The sequence below is a fragment of the Gouania willdenowi genome, chromosome 5 (assembly GCF_900634775.1).
Source record: "Gouania willdenowi chromosome 5, fGouWil2.1, whole genome shotgun sequence".
Classification (NCBI taxonomy): Eukaryota; Metazoa; Chordata; class Actinopteri; order Blenniiformes; family Gobiesocidae; genus Gouania; species Gouania willdenowi.
In genome coordinates, this window is record NC_041048.1 from 13159762 (window position 1) to 13179900 (window position 20139).

The following is a 20139-nucleotide window of genomic DNA, read 5'->3' on the forward strand; positions in this document are numbered from 1 at the left end:
CTTATATACACCTCACAGTCGGTGACTGTGAACCCCCAGAGGAGCTGAGAAAATATCCTACTGTCCAAAAGGGACCATGGGGACGGGATGGAGGAAAAAGAAGAAGCCCCTAATACAAGATTTAACCAGGTCCATTTAGCAGGGCATTAGTGATGACTGAGCTCCCAGTGCATTATTCTGTGGCCCCGAGGGTTCAAGAACACAACACTTGCAGTTATTAAACAGATAAATCCTCACAAATGGACCCTGATCCACCAGACCCTTTTGTATGGCAGTGAGCTATTTGTGAAAGATTCACTACCCACATCGTCATCATCAACAACAACACAAAGTGCTGTAAGAGGTCAGATAAAAAGTCACCAATAGAAAAAAAAAACCTACTAAAAATTTAAATAACGAACTATTCTTGTTTATACAAACAATGGTTTGAGAGTGAGTTTTTAAGAATATTAATATTTTCAGGCTTTTCTGCCTGACGACAGGTGGGTTCTGGTTTCCTTTCACAGTCTGATGTACACATGTATGTTCCATCAATTGGTGTGAATTGGTCAGTTCAGTGCAATGGGTCAATGTGTTTGAAAGTGACCAGTAATTATCTATGTATATTTAAGGTTTGTTGATGTTCTGACGAAGCCATGATGTGACTCTACCAATGGCTCTACAAAAATGAACAAGCAGCAGCAACAATGTGGGAGAAAAAAAACTTCTGTGGATTTTTTGGGGATCCACCATGTGACATTTAAATCTTCCGCTTCTTCATATGTCCTGTGGGGTGTATGTGTCGGGCCCTGATGAATTGGTGATGGAAGGACATTTGGATTATACTATATATTATGAGGAAAATTGGTATTTAAGTTATGTTGGTATAAAATCGGTATATAGACCAATTTATATACCAACATACTCATGTTATATGCATGTTTACCTACCCATGTATAATGAAATAAGTACCGTAATGATTAATGTTTAAGTAACAGAAATGGATTGCACATACAAAATGACAACTCTGTGCCATACGATTGCTTGTTGATGTTTTCATCCAAGGGTGATGACTATTTCTTCCTATTGTAATCTGATAATTGTCTATAGCAGAAGCCACTGACACTTCTTAAAATTGTTCATTAACTTATGCTTGGGCCAACATTATACTGTATATATATATATATAAAAAAAATTTTTACAGAAAATGATACGCTTTATTGTGTCATTGCACTTTGAATTGAAAGCATAGAACAAATAAGCAATTTGAGTTGAAAAAGAAATGATGGAATCCATGAACAATACTGTTCACCTGATGCTCATGATAGTCTGGTACCACAGTGTGTTCCAACACTGCTTTTATGCAGACAAAGGGGGTTGTAAATAACCAAGAAAAGCTGGAACACCTGTAGGAATTAGTAGCACCAGCTTTCAGGGCTGATTCAACTTTCATTGCTGCAGAACAGCTTTAAATTGTTAACCTACTTCATGTTCCCTGAAAAAGCCCTATTTGTATCATTTTGAAATGTACATTATTTTTCAGTTTTGGGTAACCAAACCTTTTTTTAAAACCTCTGGCTGTTCAGTTCTTACCTTTGTACCATTTCATGCTAGTCATTGGACGTGCACGACTTGAATTGCAATAAATAACTGGAAAAAACAGGGTGTTCTAAAACTTTTGACCAGTAGTGTATGAGTCTTTAGATTTTAACTAGTAAAGTCAAAGTAAATTGTTTAAAGAAAAATACTGAAAAACAAGATTAACAAAACTTCAGCAGGTGTTAAAAGTTGAAAAAAGCTTGACTAAAGAATGCAGAAGACAACTCTATTTTTCCTCCACTTTTATTTTCTCTTTATATTTTTCTCTGTAATGAATCACGTTCACTTCCGTGGGCAACCTTTAAAATAAGTAAAGCAATCATTAAACAACATAATCTAATCATTTGAGATAAAGTTAAAGATAATTAATTCTTTGGTGGATTTCAGTGCTTTTCCTCAACCAGTGGCGTCTTTACAGTGACATTAAGCTGAACTCCTTTCTTTCTTTTTGCTGCTTTAACTTTACAACATGATTAGTCATCTCACACTGGATGGAACATCACTAGAACTGACTCATCTCACTTCCTAATGGGTTACAATCGGCTTAAGAAGGTGGACACAGTTCTATCGTCATCGTTTAACTGCTATGGCAACAGAGACGAGAGACGCCTGAGGGGAATTCATTTTTATTAGTGTAATAAGACCAGCAGCTCTCAGATATGAAGAGATCCTAATTAGTTGCTGTGATGTGACAGGAGATAAATGTCATCATTTATCTTTTGTCACGTCACAGCAAGAGCTCAGTTTTAGGTTTTTTTTTTTTGTTTTTTACACGTTATGTACGTGCTTTGATTTGATTGTTTAACTTGGTTTTGGTTATTTAGTTTATTTAGACCTCCTTATAATTGTTATAATAATAATTTGCCTACATTTTCTGTTGATAAAGATATCATTTTTTCCAACGTTCAGTGTTCCAGATCATTGGATTTGTGTTTGGGATCCAGACTTGCGTCAATCGTTCTTTAAATAATTGCAAGTTCAAATCGTGAGACATTGATCACTGAAGTGTGGTTAAAGTACTAAGCTGACGTCTTTGGTATAGTACGTACAGTATGTGTCATTGGCCCACATCTTATAGGTTGACAGTTTTATCCTCCATATAGTAAAACAGTTGCAGTATTTATTTTAGTCCATCCACATCTTGTCAGTGTATTCAGTAGCTGTAGTTTGTTTTTCTTCTTGTCTTTATTTAGCCTCGTACCACAAAACCGGCTCAATCACCTCTCCCACGTCGGGAGAACTTCATAGATGTATTTATTTCCTCCTACAACACCCTGTAGGATGAAATAAACCATCTCTGCTTGTGGATAAAGAGAAAAAGGCAACCACTCAGGTTTATCCATCCGTTAGAAACGAGTCCTGAATCATTGTGTGCTGTTGAAGAAGAGGAAGTTGTTTTATTATATGATTATAATGAAAACTGTTTTGCTTTTAGCTCTGACTATACTTTTTTTTTTCTTTTTTGTAGACAAAATAGGTCATGGCTTTTATCAAAAAACTAACTTGTGGCCCTCTTAAGTGCAGGCTTCATATAACGATACATATAAGATGAATATGGGCAATATTCCAGAAATATCTAACAGTGACCAATGTAAATGTAAATCTCAAACTCTATTCAGACAATAAATATAATCCACCGCCTAGCGCCTGATGATGAAAGGGAGCAAGCAGGTCAGAAAATGCCTGGATGATAAATACAATCTTAAAAACTGTATTTTTATAGAATAACATTATTATTTTAAAGAACTGATGATTGTTTGTTGGAAAGTTGTTAGCATGATGGTGAATGGAGAGACATCGCAGAGAAAACCAACAACCGAGCTCCACCTTTCTCACATGTTTGCCCTAAAAGCTGCTAAATATCCTTAATAGAAGATCTGTATCACAAAAGTCTGACCAATAGTCATTTTATTACATTTAAAGATTTAAAGTTTAACATCAAGGAAGGTGATATCTTGGGGGTAGCCACTGTGCAGTTTATTGACTGAGCAAATTTTGGCTTGAACACTATTTTGTCATTTCTGAGGAAATTATAAAAATGGATGTATTGTTATTATTATTATTATCTTGGATCTTTTTAATGGGTTTGTGTCAGTAATCATCGTCCCTTTTCCTCCTCTGATAAGAGCTCATTTTAATTTCAATTTATTTTGGCATGAATAATGAATTAATACTCAGGTAGAATGTGGAAATGAAAAATGCTCTGCTTTCCTGTGGTTTTTTTTTTAAATGACATGTCAATATATAATTGGTCATGACTCATGAAAGTACGTCTTATGTAAGATCATAAAATCATTATTGTCTAATTGACTTATTCTTGTTTCCTTTTATTTACAATTTTCAAATAGTGAAGCCCAAACAAAAACAAGAAAAGAAGAGAAAAGAAAAACAAATAAATACAACACATTACTTTTGGCAAAGGGGGAAAAAAAAACATGATGGAAACCTCATTACAGTAACAGCTTCATGCAGCTAATGATTGATTGTCCAGCAATATCTAAAAATGAAGCTGACTCATGCTTTATGGTCACATCGTTGATGCAAAAACAAAAAAACATCTTCCTTTTCTTCATTTTGCATCAGTGTTGGAATAATTTACATGCCCGTGGGTGTTCAGAACATGCTTCCAACATGATCTTTTTTTTTCTTTTTTTTTTTTTTGCAGTAGCCTTTGTAATCAGCAGCTCTCCAACCTGCCAGTTTTACAATAAGGCACTTATATGCAACGATAAAAACATCAGAACAGAAATAGTTTGTACCATGGTGCCACGACTGGTTTATCAGAGCATAGGAGAAGAAAAGCTTGGAAAAAAAACACATTAGTACACGTCAAGTGAAGAATTTATAAACTACAGTTGTACAAACTTAATGATGTGTTCTGGTGACATATCTTTACAATATATCATAGTAAAAAAATACAGTGTCATCAATTTGAATGTGACTTTCAGCCACACATCTTGGGGTTTAAATTAAAATCACAGTGTGTTTTCTTACCTAACACTCAACCGAAACACTAAAAGTGACATTATCAAGTAGAAAAATGCTTTATTAAATCTGTATTTAGAGTCATAAAGTTTCCATGCTGCAGCTAAACTTCAACCCTCCTATTATCCTCAAATATTATTTTACCTTTTTACATTTTTGTGTCAGCCATTTTCATTTATTTGTTTAATACATAAATAAACCCTTGCCAATGAAACCTTGACCTGTTCTTTAGTACCACCATCAGGCCAAACTTTTAAATTAGAATGAATTTATCTTGAATAGTTTTCATCTAAATATTCTCAAATTTACTGATAACATTAATGACCACAAGAGGATGAACCCTATTGGTTGTGGTGATATGACCTTTCCTTTCAGTATTAGAGTAAGTCTATCTTGAAAATCTTTTAGAATAAACCATATTGATATGTTATTGACACCTCACCCTTTCATAAACTTATTTACTTATTTTTATCTCCTTTTTTGGAACATATTAGTGGTTATTCACTATAAAGTCCTCTGTCTCAGACACCTTCTACTCTACGTCACTTTTACTGTGAAAGAGCTGTTCCAAAACCTCATTGACAGTAAACCTGTTCAGTGGGGTTGTAAGGTCACACATGGGTCACACACAGACAAACACATTTTACACAGCTAAAATAGCTTGGGGTCAAATTGACCAACGAGGAACACCAATGCTAGCAATATGTCATCAGCACAAAAAAAATATCATCATGATAATTTTATGCTTAATCAAATACCCATCAAATTAGTTGGAGTCCTGAAATATGAAGCAAAAGAAATAAAGTCAACTTTAGTTTTTTCATTGATAAACACTGAATGGGGTCAAGCTGACCCTAAGGATAATAGGAGGGTTAATACGCTACACCTGTCGATACTTCCACCACCATATCCCCCCACTTCCCCACCGCCACACCTGATTTTCAGGCGAAATCAGTGCTCTAGCCTTGTATTGTTAATGTGGTTTCTTGTTGTTCTTCAATTCTACTCTAATGACTCTAATGATTCTGAGATTTGACTCAAATTTTATAAACTAGGACGCTCACTAAATAGGGGAAAAAAAAAAAAAGCTTTTTCATGTGACCTGTGAGAAGTCACAAAACTTTTTGATAGGCTAGTGAACCCAGGCCCAAAGCCAACATCTAGCTCTGTAAACAATACAATCAGTATAACACTCACAGAATCCCAGTGGTAAGCAGAAAAACACAACTATCATGTTTTTTTGTTTGTTTTTTAAAAAGCTTTTTTTTTAGTATCTGTCATCAGTGGTGCAGTGCTTAAGGCAAAAAGTATTGTTCTGTCATGGGCAGTGACTTCTTGAATGACATTGTCCAGTATGTGCATTCACATCTAAGTCCACTCTGTATATTTGTGCATTCATGCATGATGTGTTTGGCTTGACATCCTCCGCTTTTCATTTATCAGAAACATACTTGAGCAGCTCCAGTGTGTGCACTATTTTCCTGTTGATCTTTAAAAACAGCCTATCCAAGGTCAATGTAAAGATGATAATCCCAGAAACAATGCCAGAAACAGAACCCTCTTTATGCAAATACTGACGCAGCAGAGTGTGCATCAATGTTTCCGACTCCAGTCTTTGTGCCAGAGTTTAGTCCATTATTTTCGATGAAAACACAGAGTGCCACACGTGGTGATTTGTAATGTTTTAGGAAGTCCCGTCACTCCAGTGTGTGGACCACTCTTTTTTATGGACGCCAGATGACTTCTCGGTCTGAAACTGAGGTCGGTCTTCGCGAGGGATCTTTACTGCGTGGTACTGAGGCAGTTTGTCTTTGTAGTGTGCCCGTTGGAAGAAGCCACACTGTCAAGGCACCAGAAAGGAAGCAAAGGGGAAAAAGTTAATGAATCATTTTAATGTTTTAAAATAAACATCCTTTCATTTGTTGGCTGAACTTTTCTTTGCCTTTGTTTGAGCATTAGTGCAGGTTATCTAATGAATACAGATGAGAAGACAAAATTATCATCAGACAGCTCTCTCAAGGTGACCCAATTCAAAAGACAGATGAGTTGATAAAGGCCCTTTCTTTGTGTTTGTGAATCTTTAATGTCAAAAGCCTGTCTTGAAACACACTAAAATGTCATTTAAATGTTAGAAGTAACAAAACCATATTAAAATATCAGGTCATCAAACAAGTTAACCGAGATAACTTTTTGCCAAGGTGAGTAAAAATCATTGAATAAAAAACAGAGGCACAACACAAAAAAAGATGAATACAGTAAAGGAATACATGACTGTTTCTGACGTTATCAATGAAGAGAGAGGTACAAGACATGTTTGTTTCAAAGCTGCTCACCTCCATAACTGTTTGTAAATGTCCAAAAGCTTTGAAACAACTTCTCAGTTCAACCACACTAAAATGTCACCCTTGGTTCAGTTCCCAGAACAGATCATGATCTCTCAGTGCATATTCTCACCATGGCATGGCAGATATCATTCATGGAAGCTGTGGTAAAACCACAAAAAGCTGCTCATTAAGAGTTTGGCAGTATAGGTAAGTGCGTACATTAGATTTTCTGTTTAGATCAGATTCTGAGCTTCAGCATAACCCTTTGATGGAGATATTATGAAGGCAAACAAACATACATTTTCATCAGTGTTAGAAAATGAGCTAAAAACAGAGAATCCCAAGTGTCCAGCCCAGGGCTTGAATACAGGACCTTCTTGCTTTGAGGAAGACGTGGAAACCACTAGGCCACCGTGCTCCCCTAGAAGGAACGTATAATATATTTTCAGTTTATATCAGATTCTAAGCCCCGTGAAAACCCTTTGATGTAGATATTTTCAGGGCAAATAAAAGTGCATTTTCATCAGTGTTAGATAATGAGCTAAAAACATCAACCAGAATCCACTCAAAGCTAAAGTTGTCAGCAGCAGACCAATCTGCCAGCAGCCACCTTTTTAAACATCTACCAATCAAAATTTAATCAAATGGTCTGAAAGCAACAACAAACATTGATGGAATTGTTTAAAACGTCACTATTTCAACTTGGTTGGCAGTTTCCAATTTCTCAACCACACTTGTTGTTTCCGCTAATGCATGAGCAGCCATTTGTCTAAAGCAAGCCGAGTTAATCAAATAGGTATTCATGTTTTCATATTTGTGAATGTCTGTTAAATTAACCAAAAGCTTCATGCTGTAATACAACACTCCAACCTCAGGCTCAGTTAGGAACAAACAGTGAGTGCTTTGAGATTTTTACCGCTTGGAGTGAGGGTTGGAGGGGAGAGCAGGCCAGAAAATAGATATTTGTATTATAGCTCTGAAGCCTGCTTCTCCACCTCCGAGGGTTGGACCCCCAAGTGGGCCTGGTAGTACTCTGTGTCATAGTGCCGACGTGGCTCACTGCGTTTGAAGAACCCACACTAGACAGGGACAATCATGGGGGTGTGAAGGAGGGAAACACAGAGAAGCCCCCAGATTTATTCAAAAGGAGAGAAAACAAGACGAGACACACAAAGAAAACACATAAAAGAAAAGAGAGAGAGAAACAAATGAGTGTAAGCAGGATTGAAATAAGCAGGTAGAAAACACAGGATGTGATGAAAACCACAATAGCTGAGGAAAAGAAAGGAGGAGGAGCTTTCATTGGACTCATTCGATTGAATCAATGCTATTAAAACCAAACGTGTGACTCGTTCTAAAGGTCCCACTATGCTGAGGACCACATCATCAGGGAAAACCACTTTACATTGAGGGTGTCATTGTCTGCAGATGTTCAGATGTGGCTACGCTTTAAACCAACATCCCAAATGGATATGATATACAAATGTTTTTCTTCGGGTTCTGTGTGTTTTCCTGGGAAAACAAATACAGTACATATATAAAATATCTCATTAGCTAATACACACCTTTTTATTTCTTCTTTTTTCACAACCTCAGCTAAAAGAATCTCAGATGTTGGATCTGCCTATTCAACCCCCGACCTATTGCCTTTTCACTAAATCATTGCTTTTTACTTTAATCAGTTCAGTAATTCTAGTAATACAAAGTCAAAACACCTCAATTTGAGAACTAGATTTTCACCTAATGCCAGTACAGACGTACAATGATACAGAGACAATTAATGGTAACTATGTCATCTTTGAGTGATTATAACAATGCATTACAGCCAGGCTACATTACTCCAACATTTCAGGAAACTATTGCATTTTCTATGTAAACTGTTGTATTTTCAAGGAAACTAAACTACTGTGTTTTCTGAGCTTCTTCAATGAACCAACATCAGGTGATGGAAATGTTAGGTTTATATTATCACACGGTGCATTGGTAGAACTTTGAAATGTATTGATATGATGAGTTTGACATTACACCCACTGATATGCACATGTTCGATTATTTTGTAGAAGTGGTATTTTTTGAGTGGAGTCCTTGGCAATGATTTCTAAAATACTGGTTAGCACAGGCTAAACACAGGCTAAAGCTTAGGATGGTAGTTTGTTGTATTCTTATATCCCACATTTATTTCTAAGCCCCCTAGTGGCTCAGTAGGCAATATGCAATGCCAAAAGACAGAAACGCCTATGGCTAGAAATCCTTCTTTCATTGTTCATATGTATTATATCGTTCATATGTATTTTTTTTTTATTACTTTTTTCTATCAGGGCATTCTTGTGCATATATTGAAAGCTTAAGTGTGCTGGAGTTGCATGTCATGTTGAAATGAATAAAGATTGGTATTAACTGCTTTACCTTCCACAGTATGCCGACAAGTAGAGTCAGCAGCAGGATACCTGCCAGGATGGCGATGAGGATAATCCACCAGGGAATCCAGTACTGGTCTACAAGTCCAGGTTCAGGATAAATCATCACTGAAACCTGAAAAGAAATGAAAGGTAGAGTGTTTACTGTTCATTGATAAAAACCCATCATGACAATAAACCTTGATCTCAAGCTGCACTTATGGCAAACCCCAGTAGTCGTTTTCCCTTTTAGAGAAGACAAAACTTTTATTTTATTTAAGTGTGACGACAACTACCTGTGCTGCAGCATCTCTGAGGACTAGATGTTTGATGCTGGACTTCACAGTGATGTTGGCTCTGATCAGCAGCTCCAGGGCAGAAACAGTTGAAAAGTCCTGAGGGGCAGAGTGAGAGAATGCCTCTTTTTCAGTCACTGGTTTGTTGCACCATATGTTTTGGTCTAAATTTCTTTGCTTTTGCATTTCCGTCCATCCACCTCTCATTTGTCTTCAGTCCTTGGTAATGAACCATCTAAAGCTACTGGTTGTCAGTCTATTGTTCTGGCTTTTAGGTTCATCTCACATTTGTCCGTAATGACAAATATAGCATCTGGTATCTACGGGTATGTTCAGTTTATTTTTCACCCTGTTTTCACGATGCTATTAGTCTCTGAGATGGTTTGGTTTTCAAAAGCTTCCCTTAGCTTCAGTCTTTACCCTTAAAAGTCATCGTTCTTAGTTCCTGCTCCAGCCAGATTTCTAATCTTCTGATCAGAAATTTGCCTTTTGCTCATTATCATCCAAGTAGGAACTTAGCCACATTCTTGTGTGAGTATACAAAACAAGAAGACAGTCATCAACATCCCCCGCCAGGTTGGTTATCATTATAACTCACAACCTTTACCGAAATTTCCTAAATCTAACAACTTAGATGTATACATAAGAAAATATTATCACATCAGAATATAAAATTACTAACTATCTTAAACGATTTCTTAGAAAAGCTGTCCCCTTTGAAGATACCTCGAACAGACTCCAAAAAACGGAACAAGGGCAATAACTCCCAAAAAATAATTGCGCACTTCTCATTTTCAAACTCCATCAAGGTATTGATACCCTGAAGCTACACAGTGAATTTGGTTATCCTATCTTAAACAATTTCTAAGAATAGCTGTCCCTTTAACTTGGACGGACAGACGGACGGACGCACACACGGATGCAAAACTCACAATGAAATGTCTATAAACCACAAGCAAAACAAATGATTCAGTTTTTCTGCATACATTGTGATTCAGAGATTTTGATTAATACAATAATTCTCTAACGATATACAGTAATATATCAATTAACTAGCAAGTGTATTTGCATCTGTTATTACTCAGAGCACAGACTGATTTGTACATCTTCATGGTATAGAAGCACTTGTGTTCATGCATTGATCCTGGTAAAGGCATTGTTCTCTAATCTGATGATTATTTAACATGGGTGTTTTAGGTAAATTTTGAGTGTTATTACATGCAATAAACCCATCAGACATCTGCGTTACCTCAATGAAGCTGCTGTTCCACAGCCTACCATGAATCTTCAAGACAGCCTGACCTGAGAAGCTGTGAAGAGGACACTGGAAAAGCACACAGCGTGCCGACCCCAGCAGACAATCCTGAAGAATAAAAACACATTCCATTAAAGTGGCTCTATCATTAAGAGCTGTGAAAAGAGACCATACATATGACAGATCGTACGTCTGGATTCTTTCATGATTTATTATATCCTTAATGTGTCTTCCCTATTCATCTCTGAACCACCTTCTCCACAGTTGACCTTGTTTACTTCCTTACCAGCCTGAGTGACTTGCGTCTTTCAGAAGCTGCCACAGCTGGTGTAGTGCGTCCCACGCTGCCTTTTTTCATCACTTGACCTTCCTCTTCAGAATGGGAACGACGTTTTCTGCCAGCCTTGTATAAATGATACAGTGGTTCACACAAGATAAATATAAAAAGCCTTTTTTTTTTATCATTGCCCTATTTTAAATCTGTCTCTAAGTGATACTTTCTTGAATAATTTGAAACATGTATTTATCTGTCATAAATTATGTACTATTTCCAGAGGTGAAAGTATTAAATTACAAGTATTCACTTTACTGTTATTGAGTAGCTTTTATGTGTATATTTCTAAATCAGTCATTTTACTTGTACTTAAGTATGTTTTAAAAGATGTAAAGCAATTTGTTACATTTCTACACCCAACCATTACTGAGTAATTTATTTTTAAAAAAATTGGTGCCTTAAACCACAGTACTGTACTGATTTCAGGTCAGCAGTTTATGAAGGCACGTTAAACCATTTTTTAATTTTTTTTTTTTTGTTTTTTAAATCCTTATGGTCTTAAGTAGAGCCATTTCTGATCAATACCCAGCCATTTTCTTTGGCTCAGGTTGGGGTTTCTACCAACAGTGTGTTGTTACTCACATGGCTAACTGTGACTATACTTGAGCCTGAGAATTTCATTTATTTTGAATTTAATTTATTGGCGTTATTTTATTTAAAGAAGAATTGTACATTTTTACAAACCTTTTATTTTACACAGATGCCTTTGTGGAAAATAAACTAAGTCCTCATTGTGCAAGATTTGGTCTCTTCTTTTTTAAGTTTAAACATGAGATGTTTAATGTATGCATGGGAACTGTGGCAAGATTAATTACCAAAAATAAGCATGGGGGGGGGTGAAAGTAACTAGTAACTTTTACTTTGAGTACTATTTAATTGAGCTAATTTCTACTTGTACTTGAGTATTTTATGTATAACTTATTTGTACTTGAGTACAATTTCAATAGTACTTCTACTTTCGTAGGATATACAGTTTCAGTACTCTTTACACTTCTGTTGTAAACTAAACTAGATACATGAATGATGGTAACAAATGATTGAAGTACACAGATTTAATGATAAATCACAAAAATAACTAAGGCAAAATAAAACACTGGTGAGGTAAAGGACCACACAAACCCCCACCCACCCACCCATCCAACCGTCCAACTGATCAAACCATTATATGGATTCAAATTATGCGTTAGAGATATTAAGGTTAACGGGGTCTCGGAGAAAGGTGATGTAAGAGAGGAGACCATACCTTTTAAAAATAAGAAAGATTCTGAACAAGTGTGTATCTTATCCATTCTAGATGGACAGTATTTGTAAGTTGACCAAACCACATGTTTATATGTGGAGGTTCTTTTTTTCCCAATGTGTGAGAAGCAATTTTTGGCGTAAAAAAATGTTTTTCTGATTATCATTTAAGGCACTGATTGTTTGAAATTAAGTCTTAAATGACGTATCATTCCACAAAAAAATTCATATTGTGTTGAAATCCTCTGCTCCCCTATTGCTGTTGAAGTTAACGTAGCTCCTCTACCTCAGTAATGGCAGGTGTCTGAAGTACAGCAGGTAAGGAGCTGGGAAGCTTCAGAGGATTCACAGCTCCTTTGGAAGTGCAGTGTGTGTCTGGGTGACCCTCAAACTTCAGACTGGCCGGATATAGAAGCCATTTCTCATTGGCTAGCTCATAGGGCCACATGATGTTAAGGAAGGCTGACCCAAGCGTCTGAAGTGGTTGACCTGGATTCGCCAACTGGGGGAAAAAAGTGCATATGCTGGTCATTTTGGCCTCTGTTCAAGGAGAAATTTAAAGCAGGTTACTTTTCTCCCTTACCAGAAACTCTACATCCACAGGGCTGCCCACATCCTCCAGACTAGTCATGGCACTCTCCCCCTTCACCGTCCCACTGAAGAACAGCTGGTGAGGACGAGCCACTCTACAAGACAAAGAAGAAGTGTTGAAACATGTCATGCACACAACTTCATATCTCTGTATATAAAAATAATATGCTGCGCACTTACCCACTGACCGATAGAGGGAGCTCTATCACTACTTTAGCATAGGCTGTGATTGGGGCTAAGTCAGGCTGCTCACTGATACTGATTTAAAAAAAAAAAAAAAAAAAATCACACCAAATAGTTAAACATACATAAATAAATAATATATTGTCATTGTGAAAGAGGGATTGTAAAACTCACGTGGACAGTATAAGATCTGCTTTCACCTCCGTGGTCTCAATGGTGATGTTAGATGTACTCAGGTTTATGGTGAATTTGAGCTAAGCAACATTAACAACAACAAATTAATTCAAGTTTTGTTTAAAAACTAAGGTTTTTAAGAAAATATATTTTTTAAATTAAATGCACTAAAGGATTGACATTATGTTGGGAAAAAAGAACCGTAGCATAAGACTGAGAGAAAACAAACAATTGATTTTTTTTTTTTTTTTTTGGTACATTGCAGAATTATTAACATGTCATTAGGAGTCAAAAGTATATTTCTACTTTAGTTAGACACTCAGTTTTTTTGTTTTTTTTTAATTTGTCAAATTAGTGTGAGTAATTGCACATTTTTACTGTATATTAATGAATAATTGGCCCTATAATACGTTAAATGCAAAACTTGTTAAAGTTTTTAACAGGTTGCAACTTTTGTAACAGGTAAGATTATCTAAATGTAAATGAAGCAGAAAAGGGGAATATAATTGAGTTTAATGCTGTTGACTGTTCATATGGCTCGTTTCATGTGCTGCATTTTTTGTAGTTATGGATTTTATTTCAAACTCAAAATGCTTGTAAAAAAAAAAGACAATATAGTGCTGGTATGTTAACATTAACAACTTTCCTTATGACAAACATTATGTGCTCTCCTACCTTAGTGTCTCGTTTCATCGGGTTTCCCAGGTCACACTCGATTTGAGAGCCATTTTGGTTGGCTTGGCATCTCATCTAGAGTTAGAAAGAAGAACGTTTTCAAACTTTTTCTTTCAGACAAAATATATAATAATAATTATATACATCAATTTTATAAAGTGCTTTTTTGGACAGTCAAAGGAACTTGACATAATTAAGGGATAATTCTTTCACTCCACATTTAGTGGCGGTAAGCTACTATTGTAGCCACAGCTGCCCTGGGGCAGACTGATGGAAGCAAGGCTGCCATAGTGCGCCATCGGCCCCTCCGACCACCACCAACACTCACTCACACACCACAGTCATACTACGCAATGTGGGTGAAGTGTCTTGCACAAGGACACAATGGCAGATACCACTGGGGTGACTGCCACCCCACTGTGACACCTGTAATTCTCAGTGGTCTCCCATCTTAGCTTAGCTTCCGAGATCTAACGAGATCGGGCAATGATAGGCTGGTATGGCCACACATAGTGCAACCCGCGCTCTATTAGACAAAGTTACCTGCGGTGGGACCCTGGAGCCGGCGTATGACAGAGTGTCGGGCAGGGAGACCAGCAGCTGAGCAGCGTGAGCATCATCACCATCTTCATCAGGGTACAGGGGGTCAGAGGGCATGTTGGTCACAGTGATCTCCATCACCATCAAACGCTGGTTTGATAGAGAAAACACTTGAATATTGTCCTCATCTCTGTGAAATGGGGAATACAAAGACAAAGAGAAGATTATCACACAAAAGATCAGAAGACAAAAAGTACTGTTAATACAAATGAGCTGACACTGATTGATTAGCAGTTATTGTATGATGTTCATTCATTGAAATCTAATATTAATATAAATACATTTTACACCTGAAGTCTACATTTGTGGAGCAAGGGAATGGATGAATTTAAAATGAGAATGGAGCTAGGCAACAACAACAACAACAACAACAACAACAACACACTGTTGGATCCAACAGCTACTAACAGGGAGCCAAGCAGAGGTACTAACTTTGGCAGTGGGATGAACAGGTCAGAGTGCAGGGGCCTCGTTCCAAACTGGTAGCTCAGCTTCAGGTTGCTCTGGCAGATTTTGTCATCACCACAACCTTCTCGTAGGAAGTTCACCTTCAGTAAAGAATCAAATCAAGCAGTTATAGAAAATGTGATAAATTTGCGATTGACATTTTTAAAGCTTAAATAGTTCATCAGTTGCAAATATAACTGTATCAAAAATCTAAATATTGTTATTATGTCTATAACGATAAAATATTCTGATATAGTACTCGCTTAATAAAATCCAGTGTAAAGGGTAAATATAAACAAAATAAATGATGTTATAAAATGTCATAGAATTCCACAGAAATCTAAAAACGTATTGAAAAATCCTGCCCCCTCTCTGCTGATGATTTAATTGGATTGTTTTTTGTTTAAAAAAAAGTCTGTACATTTTTGCTGCATCAAACCACTTTTTTTGTTTTAGGCCACAACAAGAGGAATGTGAAGTTTTCTCTTTAAAATGTGAAAAATGACAATGGATGACGGAATGCGTTATTTTGCCAATCATCGTCTAGTAAAACATGCTGTGAGCATGTTGGTAACTGCTGGTGTTGCAAAAAAAAAAAAACAAGATTACAGTGCTGCTATAAGATAAATAGTTTGTTAGTGTTAAAGTTAAAACTAACACTACACCTTTTAAGTTGTAATTGCTTTGTTTTCCTGTGTATTTTCCATAGTTTGCGAGAAAAAAAATAAATGAAAAATTCTTAGTCTTGGTTGTTTTTGCCATAATTTGATTTGAAGTGAGGGATTACTGGGCGTTTACTGGTAGTTTTGTTTCTGCATATGCGCAGCTCATACTTTGGTCTCATTTTCAAGAGTGTTTTTAGACCTCTGTCAACTACTGTGACAATAGTCCCCTGGCTGCACACTCACACATCACATACACAGCCTATTCATGAAACAGTACGCCTGTCATAATACATTCATTTTTGTGCTATGTGCTTTTCTACACAAAAGGGGTTCAGAAAGGGGCTAGTATTATAGTAACTAATAAAATAATCAAAATATCTTTAAATGCTCAATCACAGCCTTTAGCTTGATCAAAAACGTAAAACGTTTGTACAGGAGCATACATTAAAACAATTCATAATCATAAAGAACCTGTTTTCTTTATGCTTTACAGTAACACTGACCTCGGAGTGGAGAGTGTTAGACGGAGAGATGCTCAGTATGGGTGGAAGTTTCCCCAAATTGGCGGAGTGTCTGTGAGGTGGCACTGGTTTGATTGTATGAGTGATGGCCAATGAGATGGGTCTCAGTTTGTCACGGATGTTCTCCTGCACACACAGAACCACAATTTACTTCTGTATTAAATAAAGGGATAGATAGATAGATAGATAGATAGATAGATAGATAGATAGATAGATAGATAGATAGATAGATAGATAGATAGATAGATAGATAGATAGATAGATAGCAGAGGTTTAAGTGACAGGTTATCAGTAATCACAATACTATAATTGTGTTGTTTTTATAGGTACTTGTACTTTTTTGAGTATATTTCTATATCAGTAATTTTACTTGTACTTAAGTACGTGTTACAATAAAGTAATTCATTAAATTTCTACACCCAACTGTAACTGAGTAAATTTATTTTTTGTTTTAAAATGATCAACCGACATTGTGAAACTACAAATAATATGACCAGACAACAATCTAATATGCATCACATCGTAGCCGACCAACCAGATTAAACGTAATGCACCGCACCAAAACAGCCTTGAATATTTTCTCACTTTTAGAGTTAATAAATGTAGCTATGATTAGAGACTCGGAATTTTTTTTTATTTTATTTTTAATTTAATTCATTAGTGTTATGTTATTTAAAGAAGAATTGTGCATTTTGACAAACTTTTATTTTATACAGACGCCTTTGTGGGAAAAAATTAAGTTCCAATTGTGCAAGATTTGGTCTCTTCCTTTTTAAGTTTATACATGAGATGTTTACAGTATGCAACGGAACCATGGCAAGATTTATTACCAAAAATATATATAATTAATTTAGCTACTTTTTACTTGTAGTTGAGTATTTTATGTATGACTTACTTGTACTTGATTAAAATTTCTAATACGTAGCCGTACTTCTACTTGAGTAGTATATATCAATACTCTTTACACCTCTGAATAGATAGATAGATAGATAGATAGATAGATAGATAGATAGATAGATAGATAGATAGATAGATAGATAGATAGATAGATAGATAGATAGATAGATAGATAGATAGATAGATAGATAGATAGATAGATAGATAGATACTGACGTGCAGCTGGAAGATGGCTGTAGTGCACACAGGGTGACGCTGTCGATGCAGTTCTACTTCCTCTGTCTGCGTATACTCTGGATCCAAAGAGCTGCGACCCAGAAAGTTTACACGATGCGGGAGATTCAGCTTCCTGCGCTCAGTGTCGGCTTCAAAATACACCACCAGAGCTAAGAGAGGGGGGGTGATTGAACACAGCAGGTTGAAACACACAAATGTCAGGGACACACTGGGGCAGAAAATACTTTTAACCTATATCTAAGGGTGTGCAGAGCAACACAACATTGATTCAATCATAATGAAGTCTCGCGTTACCTCACAGTAAACTTTCTACTCAGAATAGACATGACTGCTGTCACTCCATTGAAAAACGAGGTGGGGCTTACTGATATGTGGTGAGTAGTGCTGTGGGTGGGCCGTGAAGGTGAAACAGGCCTTGACCTCCACACTAAAAAAAAAAAAAAAAGGAAAGTGGAAAAGTGACAGATATACTTCAATCAGGCTTGTTTCCTATTTGTGATTTCTAGAAAGAAGATGTTAAGTTACCAGACGCCATCCCTGCCCTTGCAGTTTAACTGCTTCAAATCAATGTGATGAGGGTTGATGGAAATCTCTCTAACCACGTGAATGACTGGACGAGACCTGTAAGACAAAGAGGCAAACTGAAATTTCAATGCATTAGCAGGAAATCACTTTAGCCACTGAATCACTGTGACTTTGACATCCATAGTTAGTCAATCAAAGGCCTATTGCACAAAACCCTGATTTTTATAACAACAGGAATTCATTAAATGTGTGAACCATTTTCAATTACCTGAAGAGAACTACAGAGTCATTCAGGGAGCCGACTGCAATATCTGGATAGTGATTGTTGTCAATATCCAAACCACCTGAGATGGAGTATCCAAAGCATTTCACATCAAAGTCAAGTCCATCTAGCACCTAAAGAGATGAAAAATGTTTGCTTTGGTTATTCGTTTCATGAGTCAGCATGCTTTATCTCATTTTCAAACTGGTTTTTAGAAAAATCTGAAATTGCCTGAGCAGGCTTCGTCTCAATCCCAGCGTCTGAGCCTCGGTAGATGAAAACTTTACCATCTCCATCAAATGGGGCTCCTACTGCAATATCTGATCAGAGAGAAAAAGACATTCTGTTACTGTTACTATACATTTACATCAACTTTTTTTTCTTGTATGTCACACTAGATTCGGTAACCCTTGCTTGTACCTCCGTATCCATCCTGATCCAGATCTCCGATGCTGCTGACTGTTATCCCAAACATGGAGTCGTACGTTCCATTGAGGCGGATTGGTCGAGCCTGATCGTCCCAGTGACCAAATGGGTTCAGATACACATATACAGCTCCACCAATCTCTGCTTTGCGGTCAAAGAAGTTTGGAGCCCCAATGATTAGATCTGTCCATCTGGGTCAGAACACATACCAGACATTACACACAATTTGCCCTCATTAATCAATGCTGCGTGAAAACGGGTGCAAATCTGAGTGCACGTTTGGTCGTACGACAGGACCAACGTGTGATTTATAAAACATTTGTATTTCACCAATCCCATCATAGAAAATGATGGCAGCTGAATTAGATCATTATTAACATGTCACACCCTCCTGTTTCAGAGGTCCCGCCCACTGAGGTAAAACAAAAAAAGAAACATTTACAAGATAAAAATCGGCATCCTCACATCAGAGGGGGAGCAAAACAAATATGTACTTTCGGAACGTGTGAAAACTGGACTTAAGAACTAATTTAAACGCTCTGTGGAATATGTTACTGAGCAGGTGACGTCTGCCCCCTTGTGTGCGTTGTGAGCAACTTCACAGCAGAGAGCCTGGAGAGGTGCAAGTACTGTATATGACATTTATATCGGCCTCAGTCTACACGCTTTAGGCAATAAATATTACATTAAAAGAAATTAACGATCGAAACCCTTAAAGGTTGTCACTTCTGTGGATTTTAAGCCTTGAGCCAATTTCACCTATAATTTATCACATTATTGATTAAATACTGTAGCGCATTTGAAAAAGTTTTAAAAGCATGAATGAATTCCTATTTTCTCTGTACAGCCTCCACAGAATGCACTGGACACATCAAAAGTTGGTCCATTTATCAATGCCATGTTGTGTCTTCTTTTGAGTTTATTTGAAGTCGTTAGATATCTATAGGGTTCACAGTAACAAGACCAATGCTTAAGAACAGACTTACTAATAGTTTGATTTACAAAACCTCTGACTGAGAAGTATTACATACCCATCCTGGTTAAGATCTGTGGTGGCTACAGAGTAACCAAATGAAGACGCCAGCTCCTCCCCCCAGAAAATGTGCTGCGGCACCAGCCGATACACGTTGTCCTTCTTCAGCAGCAGCACTGCTCCCGTATGATTGGCCCTTGGTGCACCAGCCACAAAGGTCAGCTCTCCCAGGCTCATAATCCCCTGAGCCGAGTCCACAGAAAACCCTGGCAAGGGAAGAAAGAGGATAGAGAAAAAAGATGGAAGACAGTGTAGAGGAGGGGGAAGGGTCAGGGGTTAGTATTGACCAAAAGATTTAGATGCTCAGTGTGCCGTGTTCCTGCTCATCTACTTTCTAATGAAATGTGTCTTTAGAGAGAATTGATTTTATGCCAAAGTCATGATGGGTATAAATGTCCTGTGTGTGCTGTGTGTGCTGGTGAGACAGTAAATAGGAGATGCTTTGGTCTTTGACTGATCTCATCTGAGATTCATGATGCTGTTGTGTAGGTAACGC

General features: G+C 37.0%; 1 protein-coding gene across 3 annotated transcripts in view; it reads right to left on the reverse strand.

Moving 5' to 3' along the window:
- Positions 1–5690: 5690 nt before the first annotated feature.
- itga7 (integrin, alpha 7) overlaps positions 5691–20139 on the reverse strand; it is a 39936-nt gene continuing 25487 nt past the window's right edge. The window contains exons 6-27 of one of the 3 annotated variants that reach the window (XR_003674077.1): positions 19642–19849; positions 18605–18801; positions 18416–18504; positions 18191–18318; positions 17923–18018; positions 17763–17824; positions 17377–17546; positions 16246–16389; positions 15063–15178; positions 14574–14760; positions 14031–14105; positions 13356–13435; positions 13179–13256; positions 12991–13093; positions 12694–12909; positions 11121–11237; positions 10829–10942; positions 9580–9678; positions 9294–9419; positions 7804–7966; positions 6897–7308; positions 6267–6403 (exon numbers count right to left, since the gene is read on the reverse strand). Coding sequence is in view for 1 of the 3 variants with exons in the window: in XM_028446660.1 (XP_028302461.1) it covers positions 6248–6403; positions 9294–9419; positions 9580–9678; positions 10829–10942; positions 11121–11237; positions 12694–12909; positions 12991–13093; positions 13179–13256; positions 13356–13435; positions 14031–14105; positions 14574–14760; positions 15063–15178; positions 16246–16389; positions 17377–17546; positions 17763–17824; positions 17923–18018; positions 18191–18318; positions 18416–18504; positions 18605–18801; positions 19642–19849 (2561 nt within the window). In the remaining 2 variants the exon portion in view is untranslated. Of the gene's footprint in view, positions 6404–6896; positions 7309–7803; positions 7967–9293; positions 9420–9579; positions 9679–10828; positions 10943–11120; positions 11238–12693; positions 12910–12990; positions 13094–13178; positions 13257–13355; positions 13436–14030; positions 14106–14573; positions 14761–15062; positions 15179–16245; positions 16390–17376; positions 17547–17762; positions 17825–17922; positions 18019–18190; positions 18319–18415; positions 18505–18604; positions 18802–19641; positions 19850–20139 lie in introns of all 3 variants that reach the window. The other 2 variants (XR_003674076.1, XM_028446660.1) reach the window with 2 other exon arrangements.